The sequence below is a fragment of the Dipodomys spectabilis genome, unplaced genomic scaffold (genome assembly GCF_019054845.1).
Source record: "Dipodomys spectabilis isolate Male_0828 unplaced genomic scaffold, ASM1905484v1 ptg000053l, whole genome shotgun sequence".
NCBI classification, from domain to species: Eukaryota; Metazoa; Chordata; class Mammalia; order Rodentia; family Heteromyidae; genus Dipodomys; species Dipodomys spectabilis.
In genome coordinates this window covers 15,919,590-15,940,085 of record NW_024870730.1, presented here as the reverse complement: position 1 = coordinate 15,940,085, position 20,496 = coordinate 15,919,590, and the positions used below count along the sequence as shown (strand labels likewise).

Sequence of the window (20,496 nt, the reverse complement as noted above, 5' to 3'; positions counted from 1 at the left end):
GTGGCTCATGCCTGTAATCTTTTTTTTGGGGGGGGGGGGGGTGGGGGGAGGTCCTGTCATGGGGCCTGAACTCTGGGCCTGGGCGCTGTCCCTCAGCTCTTCAGCTCAAGGCTAGCACTCTACCGCTTGAGCCACAGCGCCACTTCCGGCTTTTTTCTTTTTGCTTATACGGTGCTGAGAAATCGAACCCAGGGCCTCATGCATGTAAGGCAAATGCTCTACCACTAAGCCACCTTCCCAGCCCTCATGCCTGTAGGCTTTACTAGTCAGAAGCTGAGATCTGAGGATCACCATTTGAAGCTAGCCTGGATAGGAAACCTCATGAGAGACTCTTATCTCCAATTAACTACCAGAAAACTGGAAGTGGAGGTGTGGCTCAAATAGTAGAGTGCTAGCCTTGGGCCAAAAAGCTTAGGAGAGCAAAAACAGCACCTACGCCCTAAATTCAAGCCCCAGGACTGACCAAAAACAAAACAAAATTGGGGGCTAGGAAGGTGGCTCAGCGGTAAAGTGCTTGCCTTGCATGCATGAGGCCCTGGGTTCGATTCCTCAGCACCACATAAGCAGAAAAAGCCGGCAGTGGCACTGTGGCTTTTTCTAGCCTTGAGCTGAAGAGCTGAGGAACAGCACCCAGGCCCAGAGTTCAGCCCCCCCCCCCCCCAAAAAAAAAAACAGGCCAAGCAGAATGCAAATCCCGGCCTCCACTCACTAAGGACCCGTACTGTGGTCAAGTGGCTCAGTAGGATGGACCCAAGTTGTTGTTTTTTGTTTTTTATAGGGGGGTAGATTAAAAATATCTTTTTTTACTTTTACTTGTCTGGGATTTAGAGTCAAAATCTATTTTATTTTCCTATCGCTTGTGTTCACACAGGATGCATACGCACAGCCGGTGCTTCTCTTACCAGCCCTGTGCTGTTTCTCATGATCAGATGAGGATGGATGGGCCATGAGACCCTACAGCATCCAGGAGAGCTTGTGATCACAACACAGATCTCTCACTAGCTGGTGGGGGGCAGCGAGGGGACATCTAAGACCATGTCCATAGTTCAGCAAGTTCTCAGTACTTGTCCTGAAACTTTCAGAATCCCTGACACTACCACCAAATCTGTCCCAGGTAGGCAGACAGGCAGTCAGCCTGATGTAGTGAGCTCAAGTTCAATTAATGAACTTAAATGTTCAACAGGTCCTTGCATTAAGATCCATTCCAAATCTAATTGCCAAGAAACAGAACAGCTATTCCTAAGGAAATGTCATAGTTAAAGCTAAAATGTACCTAGAGACGGGAACTAATTAGCGAGTGGGTTTGACTCCTTCTCCAGGATTTACATTGTCAGATCTGCTGTAACCACAGGATTCCTCTCTTCCTCCTACCTTTATTCCATCTTTTCCCCCCATTTCCTTCTAGATCCAACCATAAAGGCAGATATTAACCGCTGGAGGCTAAAATTAGATAATTACTCTACCCAGGCACTGGGGAAAACCATTGTCTACCTGGATGGCACCACCCAGTCATGTCGCTTCAGAGAATGCAACATGGGCAACCTGATCTGTGATGCTATGGTAAGTGGCATGGAGGTGCAGAGCGCTGTGACTAGGGAAAGAAGAAAGGAAGACGAGAGAGGAAGAAAGGTACCACAGGTACCTGTGGCACAATTGGGAATTTTTACACAGTTAGTGCCCAGACAAAAGCTTGACTGATTTCACACCAAGTACCTTGGCAAAGTAGCTGACCTAGATTGAGTAGCCATCATTTTATAGCTAAGAACTACAGTATTTTTAGCCAGGCACTGGTATACTATGCCTATACTCCTAGCTATGCAGTAGGCTGATATCTCAGGGTCAAGGTTAGAAGCCAGCCTGAGCAGACAAATCCAAGAAACTCTTATCTTTAACTAGCAAGCAAAAAGCTGGACCTGGAAGTTTGATTCAAGTGACAGTGTCAGCCTTCAGTAGAAAAAGCCAAGTAAGAGTGCAAGCCCCTAGAGTTCAAGCCTTAGTGCTGGCACAGAAAAGAATTAAAACTAAAGATGTTGCCAGGTAAACAGATAGACAGTGGATAGATCTGCTTAGATCTAACTTGTCTACCCTCTTCCTCCACTTGACTCAAGAGAACCTGGAACCTTTTCCCCAAGCATAGAGTGACAGCATGTAGCAATCAGAAAACATGATCGCCTGTGAAGAGCTCTTGTCTGGAGCATTCTGACTGGTGCACACAGTCTGGTATTCTGACAGGGCTTGAGGTCACTGCCTGACCCAGAGGATCCTGGGAGGAGAAGCCCTGCAGGCTGGTCCATACCAGACTTAGCTTGTATCCAGACTGCACGCATGGCAAGGGATTGTTCTACCATAGTTCTCTAGCCTGGGGGATGTGGGTTTTAGACGGGCTAAGAGCTTTCTTGTTTTCAAAGGATTTTAGAGAATTCTAGTCACAACATCGTAGTTCACTTATAATAAATTATATGAAAACCAAGAAGACAAGTAGACCAATAATGTTTTATGACTACTGGCACATAAAACTAGTTCTAATTCCAGATGAGAATTCTCTGGGAACGCAGGTGAGGGGAGGAGCAATTTCATTTCCTTAGCAGAGCTAACCAGATTCCTGGAATTGATCCTAAGGAAGAAGATTCAGGAAAAAAAAAACTAATGCAAATATATGTTACAGATTAACAACAACCTTAGACACCCAGATGAAATGTTCTGGAACCATGTGTCCATGTGTATTTTAAATGGAGGTGGTATCCGATCACCAATTGATGAGCAAAATAATGGTATGCTGCCCAGGCCTAGCTCCCTTGTCCTCTACCCTGCTTTCCCCTGGTGCTTCAGCCCTGCCCATAGTCCTGACTAGCCCCAGTATCCCTCCCCTCTGCTGCCACTCATGTACCAACACGCCAGACCTTTAAGGTTGAGTTAGCTGTTCCTCAAGTGTGGTGCCTAGCCCAAAGGATACACACATGGTTCTTCCATGTAGTCAGACAGACAGACAAGCAGCAGCCATGCCCAGCAGAATCCAAGATGGCCTGTATTTCTGATTTGCAAAGCCAAATTGCTAATTGAAGCAAAACACAATGGCATATCTGCTTGAAAAAAGAAAGTCAAAATCACCAGTCTTCTGAGCAGGCCAAGGACATGTTATTGGATTAAATTGGTATTTTAGTATATTTGTCTATAGATGACTGAGATTCTGAGAAATGGGAAACAAAGCAATTAGATTTCCAAAACACTCTCTGATATGCTGTCAAACATAACTGATGTCAGTATGAAGCCTCAACTGATTTTCTAGCCAGACAAGAACAAGTGGTAGGGATACACCTCTCTGAAGGAAGGAATCATGCTTAACCACCTACTGGAGATTGTGTCCAAACCAGGCTCAGAGTGGTGGACTTTTGAACCCCAGAGAGCTCCTGCCTCCTTGCCTCCTGATCTTGGATAAGACTCAACTCCTCCCAGCCCCACCGTCCATCTCCTCCCTAAGCAACCTGCAGCCTCCTCAGCTTCTAGGTCTGCCACCCAACCCCTCCCTAAGCTCCCTGCCACTCCCTGGCTTCCTCCCTTGTTCCAAGGGATCTGGTCTCAGGTAAGTATGTTCTCAAGCTGTGTTTTCCTTTTTGCCACCTCTGCGGCTACTATCAGGAACCATCACCTGGGAGAACCTTGCTGCTGTGTTGCCCTTCGGAGGCACATTTGACTTGGTCCAATTAAAAGGCTCCACCCTGAAGAAGGCTTTTGAGCACAGCGTGCATCGTTATGGCCAGTCCACGGGAGAGTTCCTGCAGGTGGGCGGTAAGTCACTGGTCTAAGGACAGCTGATCAAGATGATGTGAGCTTTCCTGCTGGTTGGCTCACCCACCCACTAAGGTGACCTATGTGGTCAAGCTTGTCTGAGTTCCCCCCCACACACACACTCAACACCAATACATCATATTTCAATTGCTATGGAGATTAGGGTAGAGGTCACGGTTCCAAAGCTCTGGCACCCTGGCAGTGAGCAATATTTGCCAACTGTGATTTGGACATCAGATAGGTCCTCCGTGGGAGCTCACCCTACCAACACTAGGCTTATCAGCTGCTGGAGGTCTTCCTAGATCTGAGGCTGAGATCTGAGGATTGTAATGTGATGCCATCATGGGCAGAGCAATCTGTGAGACTCTTATCTCCAATAAACTAGCAAAAAGCTGCAAGGGCTTCTGAGATGTTCCCATACGGAAGTGGCGCTGTGGCTCAAGTGGTAGAGTGCTAGCCTTGAGCTGAAAAGCTGAGGGACAGCGCCTATGCCCAAAGTTCAAGCCCCATAACCGAGACACACACACACACACACACACACACACACACACACACACACACACACGTTCCCATCCCCCAGTAATTTTAACACTCCAGAGAATTAATCCTTAATCATCTTCTTTCCTCAGAAACCATCTTCTGGCTGCACTTTCTTTCCATCATAGCCCTACTTGAAGAGTGGTACTGAGCTGGCGAGTCTTCTTGGGCAGAACTCACTGTTGTTAGGGTTAAACAGCTAGCCCTGGCCTGCTCCTACGGCATGGTCCTAACAGTCCTAACACCCAGCATTTTCCTATCAGGAAGCAGAAGAAACAGCAATGCTGTGATACTCTAGGTGCTAGTTCTCTACCCCTTGAGCCACATTGCCACTTGCAGCTTTTTGCTGTTTTATTGGAGATAAAGAATCTGTGGGACTTTTCTGCCCAGCATAGCTTCACAACATAAGGTGCTAGGAAACTAGTCCAATCCCAAGTAACCATAGTTTAGTCTTCAGAGTTGTTTACACATGCCTTCTGCCTCTTTTTCTCATTGCTAAAGCCTTTGAATTAAGTTACTAGAGCAATTAAGGATTTTAGGGTAGGCAATGTGGAGGGTTTTTTTCCCCACAAAATTCTGATTCAATGCCCATCTTTCTTCCAGTGGGTCCCACAACTCCTGGGGGAACTCAAGATGGCCCCAAGCTGGGTGCCAATGGTCCTGCCTCTAACCCTAAGTATTTAGGAGGATGAGATGTGAGGATCAAGAGGTTCATAGCTAGCCTGAGTAAGAAAGTCTGTGAGACTTTTATCTCCAATTATCCAGCAAAAAGCCAGAAGTGGAGCTGTGGCTCAAGTGATAGAGTGCTAGCCTTGAGCAAAAAAGCTAAGGACAACAGCCTTGAGTTCAAGTCTGGGTACTGGCATACCACCCACTCCCTGCTCCCCACACACACCACGACCCTAATGGAGAAAGGGTCACTAAGCATCCCTTTGATTTCCATGATGAAATTCCACTTAGGCTCAACCTGAAGGAGAAGCAATTCTAGCACCTCAGTTCCAGATATTGGCAAGACTCCCTTCCTTGCTGGACAGAAGTCTGTCTTGGGTCTAGTTTTAGGAGTTTTGTTTGTGTTTAAATTCTGGAAATTTTTACAAATTCTTTTCTAGGAATCCACGTGGTGTACGATCTTTCCCGGAAACCTGGGGACAGAGTGGTCAGATTGGATGTGCTCTGCACCCGGTGCCGCGTACCACAGTACGAGCCTCTCAACTTGGACGAAACGTACAAAGTGATCCTCCCCAGCTACTTGGCCAGCGGGGGCGATGGATTCCAGATGATTAAAAAGGAATTGTTAAAACACGACTCCGGTATGCACACAGGGCTCTTCCTCTGTCAGTCCCAAAAGTACTCAGGACTAAAAGAACTGGGTTGTAAAGGATGCTATTATAGTACCAGGAGAGCAGAGCTAGAAAACAGATCCTGTCCCTGTGCTGCTGACTCCCGTCTGCTTTGCCTGTTGGAAGACAGCAGCACAACGCTGGGGAATATCATCACTCTGACCTTCCCTCGCACACACATATATACCCAACTATCGCTAGGGTAAATCTTTTTGTGTGTATGTGCCAGTCCTAGGCTTGAACTCCAGGCCTGGGCACTGTCAATGAACTTTTACACTCAAGGATAGCCCTCTACCACTTGAGCCACAGCTCTACTTGTGACTTTTTTTGGTAGTTAATTGGAGATAAGAGTCTCACAGACTTTCCTATCTGGGCTGGCTTTGAAACATGATCCTCATCAGATCTCAGCCTCCAGAATAGCTAGAGTTACAGGTGCAAGCTACTGGTTCCTGGCTAGTAAATCTGTTTTTATATATATATATATATATATATATATATATATATATAATTTACATATATATGAATATATCATATATATACATATATTTATATATTATTTGTTTTGTACTGGGGCTGGGGCTTGAACTCCAGGGTCTGGATGTAGTTCCTTAGCTTTATCGCTCAAGGCTGGGTCTCTACCACTTGAGCCACAACTCTACTTCCAGCTTTGTGGTGTTTAATTGTAGATGAGTCTCACAAGCTTTCCTACCCTGTCCGACTTTGAATAGCTATCTTCAGCTCTCAGGCTCCTGAGTACCTGGGATTATAGGCATGAGCCACCAGTGCCTGACTCTCAACTAATTACTCTTGACCCAAGTTCCCAATGGCCTTAGTTTTGGAGTGGTGCAAAAACTATAATATCAATGACTTCTCTGAAAGGCTTCACTCAGACACATGGTCACATACAAAGAAAGGAATTTAGTGCAGTAACCTGACAGGCTACTTTCTGGGCTGAGATTAGTAGTCAGGGGGGCACTATGAGCACAGTTACATAGAGTCTGGTTCGTGTGAGCCCTGAAGGGTGTGAGAGCGAAGGGCTCCATTATGGCGGGGCTAAGATTTATGGTTGCAGCTGCATGAGCAGAAAATTACTTCGGGGGGGTCTCTTGTTGCCACTTATGGTTGTAGCTGCACAAACGGGATACTGCTTCCAGTGGGGAGCAGCCATTATCGGTTGCAGCTGCCTGCTTTGAAAGGCCCTGTGTCCTCTAATTTCAGGGAAGGGCCATGCTTTACTGCAAGGCCTAAGACAGCAGTGTGTCTCCTGAGATGAGGAAATCCGGCTACCATGCCTCCCTTTTTTGTTTATGTTTGGTGGGAATATCACATTAGGGTGCATGGGTGACGGTCCATCTTCTGTAATTGCTTCCTGTTGGATAATAGCCAGTTATGTGGCAGTATCCTGAGGGGTAATGTGGTATTGCGTCAGGAGCATCTGATTGACCGTCTGGTTGGTGAAGTCTTGCTCTTTCTGTGAGGATATTTTGCAGGCATCTAAAAATGCAAGGAATAATTAAAAGGAAAGCAAAAATGGCCCTAAGAGGACCCAGCAGGGGCAACATCCATGTGGCTAGGGAACTCCATGGGGACGAATACAGAAACGAGGAAGCATCGCTAGCGTGTAAGTCAGTGGCAAGCTTGTCTAATGCCTGTATATTTTCTTCCACTTCTCCTGACATGGTTATACAGTAGCAATACTTTTACCTTAACAAGATGTATGTCCCACCTTTTTCTTCAGTGAGAAGGTCTAAAGCTCTCCTATTTTGGAGTGTGCCATCAGCCATAGAATTAAGTTGAGTTTGTAGAAGGTGTAGGGCCTTGGAGGAACCCTCAGTAGAGGAAAGCAGATGTTCACTGAATTCCTTAGGTGTTATGGAATGGTAGAGACTCGTACCAGATAGCCCTATGGAAATGACAGCGGACATCAAGCTCACTCCCACCAGAACTGGGGGAAAGTGGCCTATCTCTGTCAGCCTGGATGTGGGTTTGAGGTGAGGGTGCTTAAGGTTTTGAACTCTGTGTGGGCATACAAAGTGTACTGTGGAACTGAAGAAACCAGTATGCAGGGGGAGGGAGAGCCCGGACTGATACACCTGGTCAAAGAGGACCTGCACCAAAAGGCGGTTCCATTGGTGCTAAGGATTTGGTCATGAGATGTTTACTTGACGTATTCCTCAGGTTTGGCAGGACACACAAGGAATTATGAGTCCTACAGCAAGACACAGAGGCATTTTATAATGCAAGAGGAGGTTTGAGGGCCACCGTGTAATGGGTGCAGAGCAGGTTTTATCTTTAGCAGAAACATTAAGAGGAACCATAATTACAGGGGATTGCTGTAACAGCACAAAGGAAACAATTTGTTGCAGTGTAATTGAGGGCTTGAAGAAAAGACTGGTTTAGTAGACTTTTCCAGGTGAGGGGCTTGTAGGAGGATAGAGAATTTTTTAAGGCTGTAGAGGAATTTTTTATGATAGGGAAAGCCACCTCAAGGTTGATGGGCACATGCACCCAGTAAATCTTAATTATTCTGGTAGTTAGTTGGGAATTCGTTGAACACATTACTCCTATTTCCCACTTTTTGTCCCATGGGTTGTTTATTGTAAAGGTAATATTATGGGTGCAGTTGATAAAAAAATTTTGTTTCCCAGGCCAAATTTTTGGTCAAGGTCCAGAGAATGGCAGTAATGAAATTTGTAGCTCCAGGAGAGGCAGCTATGGGAAGTAGTGTCCTGTTTGCAATAGTCATTGCTCTGATCTAAGATGAGACAGAGGGTCTTAGGGTCATAGTGGTAATGTTGCACATAATCACATTCTGAAGTACAGGCCTGTCTTAGTTGAAGGAGAGGGCTATGAGTCTGGTGCATCCTGTGGAGGGGCACCAAGCCGAGGAAAGCACCCATTGGAAAGAGGGAGTAATCACATAAAAATGCCAGGCATATGGGTTATATACCTGGGGCTCTGCTCAAGTATGGGCCACACGCTGCAAGGTTTCCAGAATATCAAGGGCAAGGAAAAATATTACGTAGAATAGAAGAAGGTAAGAGAATAAAAAAGAAAGTGGGGAAAGGTATATATCTCTTCTGGGGTTAAGTCAGATACTGTGACTTGCAAGTGTAGATCCTGCACCAAACAGAGGAGAATAGGAAGGGCAGGGAGGTCTAGGGTGAAAATGACGTTCAGCCCACAAAATATGGAGAAATTGATAATAGCGAGATATAGAGAAAAGGGGGGGGGGGAGATTACTCATCTGTGGAGAACAAGTCCTCAGGATGTTTCACTGTTGTGGAGTCTTCCAGAATGCTGGGCAGGCTCAGCTCCACTTTCTTCGTAATCCAGATGCAGAGGTCTTGAGGGGAGTTTGGGGAGTGTGCTGTAAGAGGGTGCTGTAGGCTGATGAAGCTTTCTATTACAGTTGTGAATCCAATGCAGCGGCTCTGGACCTTAGAGGCTGTTGGGTGGAAAGTATAATGGAGTAGGGACCATCCCATTTAGGAAGGAGGCTAAAGGAGTGGGTGGAGGGTTGAGATTGATGAGTATTGGAGACATAAACTAAATCTCCAGCCTGTAAGGGTGATGGGGAAAGGTGTGGGGAGGCATGGGGACTTGTTGGTTTTTATACATGCTCAGGTGAGACTCTTCTTTGGATTTTTTTTTTTTGTCCTGTCCTGTTGGGGATTTATTGTCTAAACTGTCCTGTTTGGCAGGTTCTATGGTAGGGGTATCCTTCTGACACTGGCAGCCTGCACTTTCAGATAAAGGCCGAGGGTGAAGTTTTTCTGAGACCCTGGAGGGGTGCTTTAGGGGAAGGTGGTCAATAGACCATGGGAGCAGCATGGAGTTATGAGAGCAAAGCAGATTCCCATCATGTGAAACCCTGAAGGGGTATAGAAAGTTGAGGGGCATCGTGGTCTTTTCTGGCTACTTCCTGCTGACATGGGGGCCTCAAGGAGTCACTGGGTCTGGGGTCTTCAGGATCCAGATCTGTACAGGGCAGGGCAGAGCAGGGCAGTGTAATTGATGCCTCTGGTTGCCGGCAGTAAGAGGATGGCTTTGAGTTGCTCCCAGGTGGTGTCCTGAGTGAGGGCTATTATTCTGTTAAAGAGAAACGTTTGAAAAAGGTGAGATCAGGCAAAAGGCTGACAAGGTAGCAGGACCAGTTGATAGGAATGAGACATGAAAGCACACCCTGGGCACAAGCCAGAAAAGTTTCATTCGGAGCACAAGCCCAGTGTGGCCTATTACAGGGAAGGAGGAATTCCCTTGTAACTAATCTAGGGGAAGAAAGGGAGTGCCTAGGGTGTCTGGCAACTGGGTGGGGGAAAGCATGGTGGACTGGTTGAGAATAACCAGTCAGAGAGTAGGGCTGGATTGGAGTGGTTAAGAGACCAGTGAGAGGCCTTGGTAGATGTCTGGATTATAGAGTATGTATGGGAGACCTACGAAGCTGCCTAGGTTAACTGCACTAAGACTCACGTTAAGTTCCTGTCCAGTGAGAATACAGGTATGACCATTAGGCATGTTCATTAACTATTTTCTTTTGATCTCCCTGCTCTGGTTAATTTGAAAGGGTGAGCTCACAGTGACTCCATTTAGGATGTGATGCCATCCCTTCTTACTCCCCTCCCTGATCCCTTGTTGTCAAGAGTGGCTTTGTCCCAGGGGTCTAGGTGCTCACTCCTGGGATGTCTTGTCTCAGTAGACATTTCTGCTCATTGGCCTGGGTGCTGTCCCTGAGCTCTTTTGCTCAAGGTTAGCACTCTGCCACTTTGAGTTGTAGTACTACTTTTGTTTTTTGTTTTTGGGTTGTTTTTTTTTTAATAGTTTATTGGAGATAAAAGTCTCAGAAGAATTTTTCTGGCTGGGCGTCTTTGAACTGCAATCCTCAGATAAAGTGAGCCTTTGCCACAAAACCCTTTTATTCCCAATTGAAGCAACAAAGAGAGCAATAGAAATAATAAGCAGAACCTACCTGTAATTCATTAAGAATTGACCAACAAATGCTTGCCAGTTATTTCTCTGTGGGTCTGACTAAAAGCTGTAAGGATAAAAATCTGTAACGACTAAAACTCAGTAGACTTGATGAAGAAGTTTTAAATAGCAACTGCTTAGCTGAGTATAGCACTTTAGGATACTACTGAAACTATTGTCAGTTCTGTATCTAAGGTGGCTTACTTTTTTCTTATGTTTTCTTTATATTTAACTCTTAGACACATTTGTTCATACCCAAATCTGATGAGGTTTGAATTTAAAACTGCCTCCTTTTTTTCCTTTGGCCTGTGGGCCAGGTTATCTGAGAACTGTCTCAGGGCAATGCAGTGTGACTCTCTCCACAGTGAGGTTGCAGGGCCAGAACAGTTTGTTAGATTTTAGGCTCACATCACAGCTTCTATTGATAAAGATTTTTCCTTTTAATGAGCAGCACACTTGATAATTAACACCTTTAATACAAGGTTTACATTAGCTACTATTGCAGTCCAAAAGCAAAGAATTTTTATACCATGATGACAGTTTGCATGTATTACAATGAAATTTCTTTAATGTGTTCATACACACACTTGTGCACAAAAGTTTTAAGGCACACTTAGGTTTTTTTCCTTAAAAAAAAAAAAATCAGCCAGGCACCTGTGGCTCATGCCTGTAAACCTACCTACTCAGGAGGCTGAGATCTGAAGATCACAGTTCAAAGCTAGCCCAGGCAGGAAAGTCCAGGAGACTCTTATCTCTAGTAGACCACCAGAAAACTGGAAGTGGAGCTGTGGCTCAAGTGGTAGAGCACTCACTTTGAGCTGAAACTCAGGGATAGCACCCAGGCCCAGAGCTCAAGCCCCACAATTGACAAGAAAGAAGAAAGAAAGGAAAGAAAGAAAGAAAGAAATGAAGGAAGGAGAGAGAAAGAAACAAAGAGAGAGAGAGGAAGGAAGGAAGGAAGGAAGGAAAGAAAGGAGGGAAAGAAAGAATCGATGGTAAGTTTAGAACCACATGGCCAACACTAGAAAAACAGGCAACACCAAGACAATTAGTGTACAAAATGACCTCTAAGCAAGCAGACAGACAAACAAAGGCAGAAAGACAGTGTCACACAGTAACAGAGTGTGGGTGCATTTGAGGAGACACAGAAAGACAGTTTTAACTAAGAATTTAAGCCAGGGAGGCTAGCCTTGAGAGGAGACCTGGGGGAGGGGACCCCATCTGCATCTCAACTCAAGAGCATAAACAAGAAAAGCAGAGAGACAGACAGACAGACAGACATATAAACTCAGACAATGCCTTTGGTGCTGGCCACTTCCCCAAGGGGAAGGAGAGGAGCAGGTGCCCTGGGCTGCTGAGCTGCAGGAGGCTAGACTGAGGGAGAGTGCATGGGTGGTGTGGGGGAGGACTCCAGCTGTGGCAGGAGGCAGAGGGGAGTGGGATCCGAGAGAGGTGGCAAATCGAGGCATGAGGTGCAGTGACTGGGCTTAGAGGGGAGAAAGGAAAAGCCTGTGTGTAGGAAAGCTCTTCCCATTTTCTCCCCAGCGCTCCCAGAAGTTACATCTCAAAGGGGAGTGGGAAGGGATATGTGAAGAGGACTCTCCTCTGGTGAAGAGCACATGGTACTAGTTACAAGGGACAGTGGGCATCCCCAAAAGTTCCTCCAGTGGCAAAAGTGTGGAGGAGACGGGGAAGGGATGGTCACCCATGATCCACCATGTCCAGGGCAAAAAGCCTGGAAGGCAAAGGCCTGGAGGGAGCCCCAGAGCTCGGCACCAAGACTTCAGCCATCAGCAATGGAATCTCAGTTCTGGGAAAAGAGCTCACTCACCAAGGAGGATCAGTGGATGTAGATGGCCGCTGGTGGATGTGAAGTCTGAGAGCTCAGTGATGGGAGAGAGAGAGAGAGAGAGAGTACCTCCGGTGATTTTCAGTGGGAGCCAGAGGGGTTGAGATTCGCTGAGAGGGGAAGAGCAAAGTCAATGGGATGGCCCTGAACAGAGTCACAGCACCTACGAAAGGCTTCCCCAAGAGAATCACTGGGCCACATGGTCACATACAAAGAAAGAAATTTAGTGTCAGTAACCTGACAGGCTACCTTCGGGGCTGAGAGTAGCAGCCAGGGGGGCACTATGAGCCCAGTTACATAGAGTCGAGCTCCTGTGAGCCCTGAAGGGTGTGAGAGTGAAGGGCTCCATTATGGCGGGGCTAAGATTTATGGTTGCAGCTGCCTGAGCAGAAAATTACTTCAGGGGGGTCTCTTGTTACCATTTATGGTTGTAGCTGCACAAACGGGATACTGCTTCCAGTGAGGGAAGGGCCATGCTTTACTGCAAGGCCTAGGACAGTGGCATGTCTCCTGAGATGGAGAAGATCCTGATAACATTCTCTATTCCTCTAGTCATCCAATTCCAAGCAACCAGCGTATGTCATGCAATATGAAAGGTCAACCAACTCCTTTGTCCTTATGATCACCAGTATTCTTGTCTCTGTGAACTGGACCCCTGGAATTGTAAAGTGAATGCCATCCCTTTTTTAAAAAAAATCCAAAGTGGTTATTATAAACATTATGGACAAAAGGGTTACAAGTTGCATAAGTCCAGGTCAAAAGTGCATTTCTTTTTGGACAATGTCACCCTTCTGAGTGCCTTCCCTTTTATAATTACCAAAGGCTTTAGAGAAAGACACTGTTTGTTCCATGCTTCTTAGTATGAACTGGTAATTACTTTTTCTGTAATTCCATTAATGTATGTCTTTTTCTAGGTGACCAAGATATCAGCGTGGTTTCTCAATACATCTTAAAAATGAAAATAATTTATCCAGCAGTTGAAGGTCGAATCAAATTTTCAGCAGGAAGTCATTACCATGGAAGGTTTCCCTTAATATTTCTTTCATTTTGGTCAGTGATCCTTTTTATATACCAATAGCCAAAAGTTTCCCTTGCCATTAATGTGAAACTGCATTTCCCCCCCAAGTGAGACTCAAATGTTCCCTGTAAGGTCCTAACTTTGGGAGTTTACACATCATCCTCAGGCTCCTAAGATGCATCTTAGAGCATTGTATAAGGAAGAGATTGACCTCACCTCTCCAGCAACCTAGTTAGAAGAAAGAGAAAGCAATCAAGTAGGGAGAACACAAATCAGACTGCGCAGTACATCAAAATGTTAACAAAATCGTATTAACTTTAAGCCACATAATTTTTCTCCTGCATATCCATTTTTACCCCATCAAAGAGCTGTTTACATGTTGTATCTTGTACAACAGGATTTTAAGCACACTGTCTCATTTAATGCCCACAAGTTCCTTCCCCTACTTTGACAGATGAGGAAACTGACCTCACAAGGTTCACTTGCTCAAGGCCGTTTATTCATGACTGAGAAATCCATGACCTATTCCCAAAGTCTTTGACCTCAAGTTCAACCAGCTTTCGACTACATCAAGTTGCTGTTAAATTGATAGTGAAAATCTCTTCATAGCCATCAGTGGCTCCAAGCTCACGGATGACAAGCCTCTGCTTTTATTCCTGTTCTCTACCACTTCCTTTTTGACTTCTGTTGAAATGGCAGACTTAATGGGCTAAACACAGGACAGTATTCTCTTGCATCACCTTGTGCCTTTAATGAGTCAGGTTGCAAACTTGTGGAACAGATCACGGGAAAGGCCAAGGGCTGTCAAAGACAGTCTTGGTGCAAGGGAGAAAGGAAAGATGACAGAACTGATTTGCATTATAGAAGAGCCAGAGCAACTGGGTATTTAGGTCTGTTAAGTAAATATTTGCGAAAGAGTAACAGCCTGACTTGTAACTTTGGCTGCTGTTAATTTTATGAAATTGTCTGGCCCTGCTTCTATGCTTACTGTACCACAAGAAGGGAACCTTCAAAAATGAGCTGTAATTCTAACACCGTACCTCTCCCTCCCCCAAGACACCAACATTGCACATATTCTAGACACATCAAACATACTATGGGAGATCCAGAGTTCCAGAGGATGAGTTGCTTTTAAGAAGTGATATATATAAGATGTCTGAAGTCCATCTGCCTTAAAATAATCGTTGTAAGTCATTCTCAAGTCCAGATATAAGAACACATGCCCAGAAAATACTTAGACTGATGAAATAATTTATGCCCCAAAGCAAATACATGTTCAACATGGAGTGGGACCAGGTAGCCTCTTCAACATTGCTTCAGTAAGTCAACAAAAATCATGGGCAAACAACAGCTAGAGGTTTTGAGAGGGAACATGTTTGTTTCCTAGTGTTTACAAATAAGTACTCTTCATAGAATTGGAACGTGGTTGAAGTAAAATAATTCCCTCAATTCTGTGCATCTACAAGTTATCCATAAACAAACATCAATAAGATTGTACAAAACAGTAAAGAAAGGTACATTTGGAGTAGATATTTTTATGCTTGGCCAGTAAACTATGTCCTAGAGTATGATTTTTAAGGAATAATTTTGTAATTTTTCTAAATATGTGTTCGTGTATTGTGCAGTGGTGTTAAGAAATTACCTTAGACCACTTGGCAATTGTAGATTCCAAATAATAAAACTGAAGATATGCTTCTTTGTCTTTGATAATTCTTTCAATTCACTCCAATGTGTGTGACTTAAGACATGTCTGAAACCTTCTTTTTTTCTTATGCCAGGACTGGGGCTTGAACTCAGGGGCTGCGCTGTTCCTTAGCTTCTTCACATAAGGCTTGCACTGTACCACTTCAGCCACTCAATGATTTCTAGCTTTTTGGCAGTTAATTAGAGATAAGAGTCTCAGGGATTTTGCTACCCAAATTGGCTTTAAGCCATAATCCTTAGATTTCAGCTAGTATTACAGGTGTGAACCACCCATACCTGGCTTGAAGAACCTTTGACAACTTTTCACTACTATCACTTCTCTTAATTATAAACCCTAGGCCATCTGGCAACTCTCCTATTCCCTTCCTATTCTAAAAATAAAAATAAAAATTGTGTGAAGTTTTTAAGTAGGAGAGAAAGATAATTTTTAAGGAAGACTGCTGAATGTTCTGGGTTTGATACATAGAATCTAATGTAGACATGATTTTGAGGCCTAATTTCCTAAAAGTAAAACACCCAAGGTAATACAGTAGTTTTCACTAGTTTTATCTGAATCTTTTCAAACATGCTGATAAGAAGCTAGTTTTACATCAATCGGCCACATTAAAGTCATTTGCAGTTAGTACTTCTTGTGTGTGTGCTAGTCTTAGAGTCTGCACTCAGCACCTGGGTACTGTCCCTGAGCTTCTTTGCTCAAGGCTAATGCTCTACCACTTGAGCCACAGCTCTACCTCTTGCTTTTCTTGGTGGTTAACTGGAGATAATTGTCTCACAGACTTTCTTGCCAGGGCTGGCTTCAAACTGCAGGTCTCAGCCTCCTGAGTTGCTAGGAACAGACATTAGCCATCATCACCCAGCTAATATTCTTTTAATTAAAGAAAATTGGTAGCTGTCTTAGTCTGTTGGGTCAGTGTAACAAAAACCACAGAATGGGTGGCTTATCCACAGAAATTTACTTCTCATAATTCTAGAGGCTAGGCCAAGTCAAAGATCAAGGTGCTGGTAGAGGTAGTACCTAGTGAGGACCTGTTTCTTGCTTCCTGAATGGTTCTTGCTTTGTGTCCTCACTGGTAGAAGAGGTCGGGCAACTTGGAGTCTCTTTTATAAAGATACTAAATATGAGGCCCCTGTCCTCATCACTCAGTGACCTCCCAAAGGTGCACCCTCCTACCACCACCATGGGAGGTATTCCTAGCAGAAGGATTGTGGTGGGGGGACAATGGGTGCAGACATTCTGACCTTGGCACTAGTTGCTTTCAGCACTTTGCCATAAAAAAAGGTGGCTAAATCTCCTAGAAGGAAGTCTAGTCTGCTAACAGTTGACCATTAGGAAAAGAATCAGTTCTTCAGAGACTATAGTCTCATGGATATATGGATTGGTGAGCAGTGTAACTGCTAATCACAATTAGGAAAAGGTCCCTGCATTCGTTTTCGTTTCCTGGGCTGCCATAATGAACCACAAACAAGATGGCTAAAATGACCGAAATACATTGTTTCACAGTGCTGGAGCTACAAATCTGAGGTCAAGTGGCAGGTAGTTCTTCGTGCTGGGGTGGGTGAGGGGAGGGAGAGAGAGGGAAAGGAAGGCTGTATGGGAGAATCTGCTCCATGTCTCTCCCCCAGCAGCTGCATCCTCAGACATCCGTGCCTTGCATCTTCTTCCTTCTGCATTTTTCTGTCCCATCCAATTTCTCCTTTCGTAAGGTCAGCAGTCATACTGGATAAAGCCCACTGCAATTACTTCACTTTTGTGATCAGCACAACCTATTTCCAATTACAGTTACTGAGTTTAGGATTAAGTCCAGCCATGGTACTTTATCATTTTTTTTGGAGAACACAGATTCCCACCTGACCTACAGAACCAGCTGCAGTAGGTCAGTGAACAGCTCTCTGTCCTACATGTTTTGAAAATGAGTTATATTGAATGATGTGTGTTGACAAAACAATACTTTTTAAGTTCTTTTGGCACCATTATCACTAACAAAAGGAAACAATTTTCCTATCCTATAAAAACCTGAAGAAATCTTAAATCCCAGGCCTCTAAGAACTTTAATTAAATACTTCACAAAATCCATTATTGATACACGAGCTAGGGAACAATAACAACATCCTGGGCTCGATCTACAATATAAGGATGCCTGGAATATTAAAAATAGCAAAGGACTGGTGGCTGAAAAACAACTCTCTCAGCAGAGACAACTCCAGAAGGACATGAGCTAGTGCCCCACATCGTGAAGAAGCATGGAAAACCAGTTCAAAAAATGGACAGTAAGCCAAACCAGTGAAATATGGTGCAAATCCACCACAGCAGCAGTCTTGGAACACAGCTCTGGTGATGAACATTCTGAACCAAGACCAGAGTGGAACATTCTGAACCAAGACCAGAGTGCTGCGATGCTGGCCTCTACTGATGCTACTAGTCACAGCAGCCTTTGATTACTCATGGTCCTTGGATTCTTGCCTCTTTATAGATGGGAACATATAATTAGCGGAGACTGGCTAGCCTATAATGTCTTTCATAAAGATAAAAGCCTAAATGACAAATGAGCTCTAGTCTTTTGTCTTTCATCCTGAAAATGTGCCTCTTTCCAAAGACTTTGAGATTTCTCTAAATAAGGTTTTCTTTTACAGGTCTTTCTCCAGGATCCAGACCTTAAATTATGTTTTCTTTCCTGTTTACTCCTAATCTATTGGTAATCTCATCTGGTTTCCTGACTTCCAACGATATGCTTGTGATTCCCACATTTTGATCCCATACTCTATGTCACTCTCCCCGCAATTCCAGAGTTAGCAACATCTGTTTACTTGACATTTCTAGTCCAGATATTTAATAGGCATCTCAAATGTCAGATGTCCTAAAATGAATTTATAATTTTACCTTTTTTTTTTTGGCAAGTCCTGAGGCTTGAACTCAGGACCTGAGCACTGTCCCTAAGCTTGTTTGGCTCAAGACTGGCACTCTACCACTTGAGCCACAGCTCCACTTTCAGCCTTTTCTGCTAGGCAAGCACTCTACCACTAAGCTATAAACATGTGCCAGTCTCTGGCTGGGATGTAGCTCAGTGGCAAAGCACTTGTCTAGAAGTGCAACATCCTGGGCTCGATCCACAGTACCAAGAAATAAAAAATAAAAATATAGACAAAAAAAAATCTATAGACAAAAAAAATTAGACAAAAAAAATCTATAGACAAAAAAAATCTATGTACACACACACACACACACACACACACACACACACACACACACACACACACATACATCACATGCCAGTCTCAATCCTCCTTGTTTCATTTACTAAATCTTTCATGGATGCTCAGGGCACACCATGGGCAACATCCCTGCCTGTTTCCTTTTTCTCAAATTCATATCCATCACTAAACTCTGTTGCCTATGTTTAGAAAATTCAGGGGCTGGGGAGGTGGCTCAGTGGTAGAGTGTTTGCCTTGCATGCATGAGTCCCTGGGTTCGATTCCTCAGCACCACATAAGCAAAAAAGAAAAAAAAGCTGGAAGTGGTGCTGTGGCTCAAGTGGTAGAGCGCTAGCCTTGAGCTGAAGAGCTGAGGGACAGCACCCAGGCCCAGACTTCAGGCCCCAGGACTGGACCCCCCCCCAAAAAAAAAAGAAAAGAAAGACTTCAAATCCCAACAACTCCACAAATACTACCCTGACACTCATCCCACCCGAGAGATATCTTTATTCTTGTTCCACTTTAGCCTTAATAGAGAAGCCAATGTAATTCTCTTAACACAGGTGGCCCTTGGTTTATGATGGGATAATGTCCTGATAACCCACTTTAAGTTGAAATTTTGTAAGTTTCAAAATGATTTCAGAACACTTAACCTAACAAACATCATAGTTTTATGACTCAGTACACACTGTAAAGTACTGGTGGTTTATTCTGATCTCCTGCTTGAGAGCGGAGACTTACAGATGTTGGGAAACATCTGGAAATGCTACTAAGCCCAGGAGATCATCAAAATTCAATAGTCAAAGTATGGTTTCTGTTAGATATGTATCACTTTCAGATCAACATAAAGTTGAAAAATTGTAAGATGCAGAACATCTATATAAGATCACGTTCATCTGCTCAAACCCTTTCCGTCCCACTTCAAAGTAAATGTGATGTGGTTTCCTCTGACTCTGACTTAACTTGGAACATTGCCTGGTATCTCTACATCTGCCCCTGACACACATAGTATATGTAAAATCTGTGTATGCTTATCTTTTGGGTCTAGCATCCACATACAAGAAAAAAAATAGACATGCATTTATTTATGCAGGACTAGGGTTTGAACTGAAGCCATTCACTCTCATTCCTCCTTTCACAATGTGAATGCTTAATGTTGCATGAATAGACTTCTGTGCATTACATTTTCTTTAGAGCTCACCCACTGTTATGGTCTGAGTTGTCTTGTCTGAATCCATATGTTGAAACCATAAATCCCAATCGGATTGGGGACATTTTTGCAGAAAAGTGATTCAGCCTCAATAGCTACTGATCATAATCCTTGCAACTTACGAGGATGAAACTAGGAGAATCATAATTCAAAGCCAACCCGAGCAAAAACTGCGAGCTAAATGTATGGTAAGTGTCTGTTATTCTAGCTAAGAAGCCTAAAGTAAGCATATTGCAGCACAGACAGGTAGTTAAGATCCTACTTCAAAAATAACTAGCACAAAAAAGAACTTCAGAAGTTGGAGGTAGAGCACTAGCATCAGAAACCAAGTTTGAATCCTGGTTTGAACCAAAAAAAAAGAAAAAATAATGACAAAAAAGGAAAAAAAGGACTATAGGTATGGCTCAGTGGTAGAATGCCTGTCTAATATGTCCAAGGCCCTGAGTTCAGTACTGCACCCCTCCAAAAATAAAAACCGAAAGAGAAATAGAGAGAGAGAGAGAGAGAGAGAGAGAGAGAGAGAGATCATAAAGGTCCAACAGAATTACTTTATGAAGAGGAAAGATTTCTCTCTATGTATGAAGAGTTCAGGTCAGCTGTCAAGAAAGTGGCCACTTACAAGCCAAAAGAATAGGCCTCACGTGGGCTGCTCATGACTCATGCTTCTATTCCTAGCTACTCAGGAGGTTAAGAGGATCAAAGTTTGGAGTTGACCCTGACAGACAAATCTAAGAGACATTTATCTTCAATTAACCAGCAAAAAAAGCCAAAAGTAAACACATGGCTCAAGTGTTAGAATGCCAGCCATGAGCTAAGAGAGAGTAAGAGAGAAATAGGCAGGCCCTAAGTTCAAGTGCTGGTACTGACAAAAGAAAAAGAGAAGAAAAAAAAGAAC

At 44.0% G+C, this 20,496-nt stretch overlaps 1 protein-coding gene across 1 annotated transcript in view; it reads left to right on the top strand.

Annotated features, from left to right (window-relative positions):
- The window catches only part of Nt5e (5'-nucleotidase ecto), a 58,289-nt gene extending 43,097 nt beyond the window's left edge, over positions 1-15,192 (top strand). Inside the window, exons 5-9 of the mRNA XM_042679601.1 lie at positions 1,406-1,560; positions 2,666-2,771; positions 3,637-3,786; positions 5,433-5,633; positions 13,395-15,192. Of these exons, the coding sequence (XP_042535535.1) occupies positions 1,406-1,560; positions 2,666-2,771; positions 3,637-3,786; positions 5,433-5,633; positions 13,395-13,558 (776 nt within the window). The 3' untranslated portion in view covers positions 13,559-15,192. The remainder of the gene's footprint in view (positions 1-1,405; positions 1,561-2,665; positions 2,772-3,636; positions 3,787-5,432; positions 5,634-13,394) is intronic.
- The last annotated feature ends 5,304 nt before the right edge of the window (positions 15,193-20,496 follow it).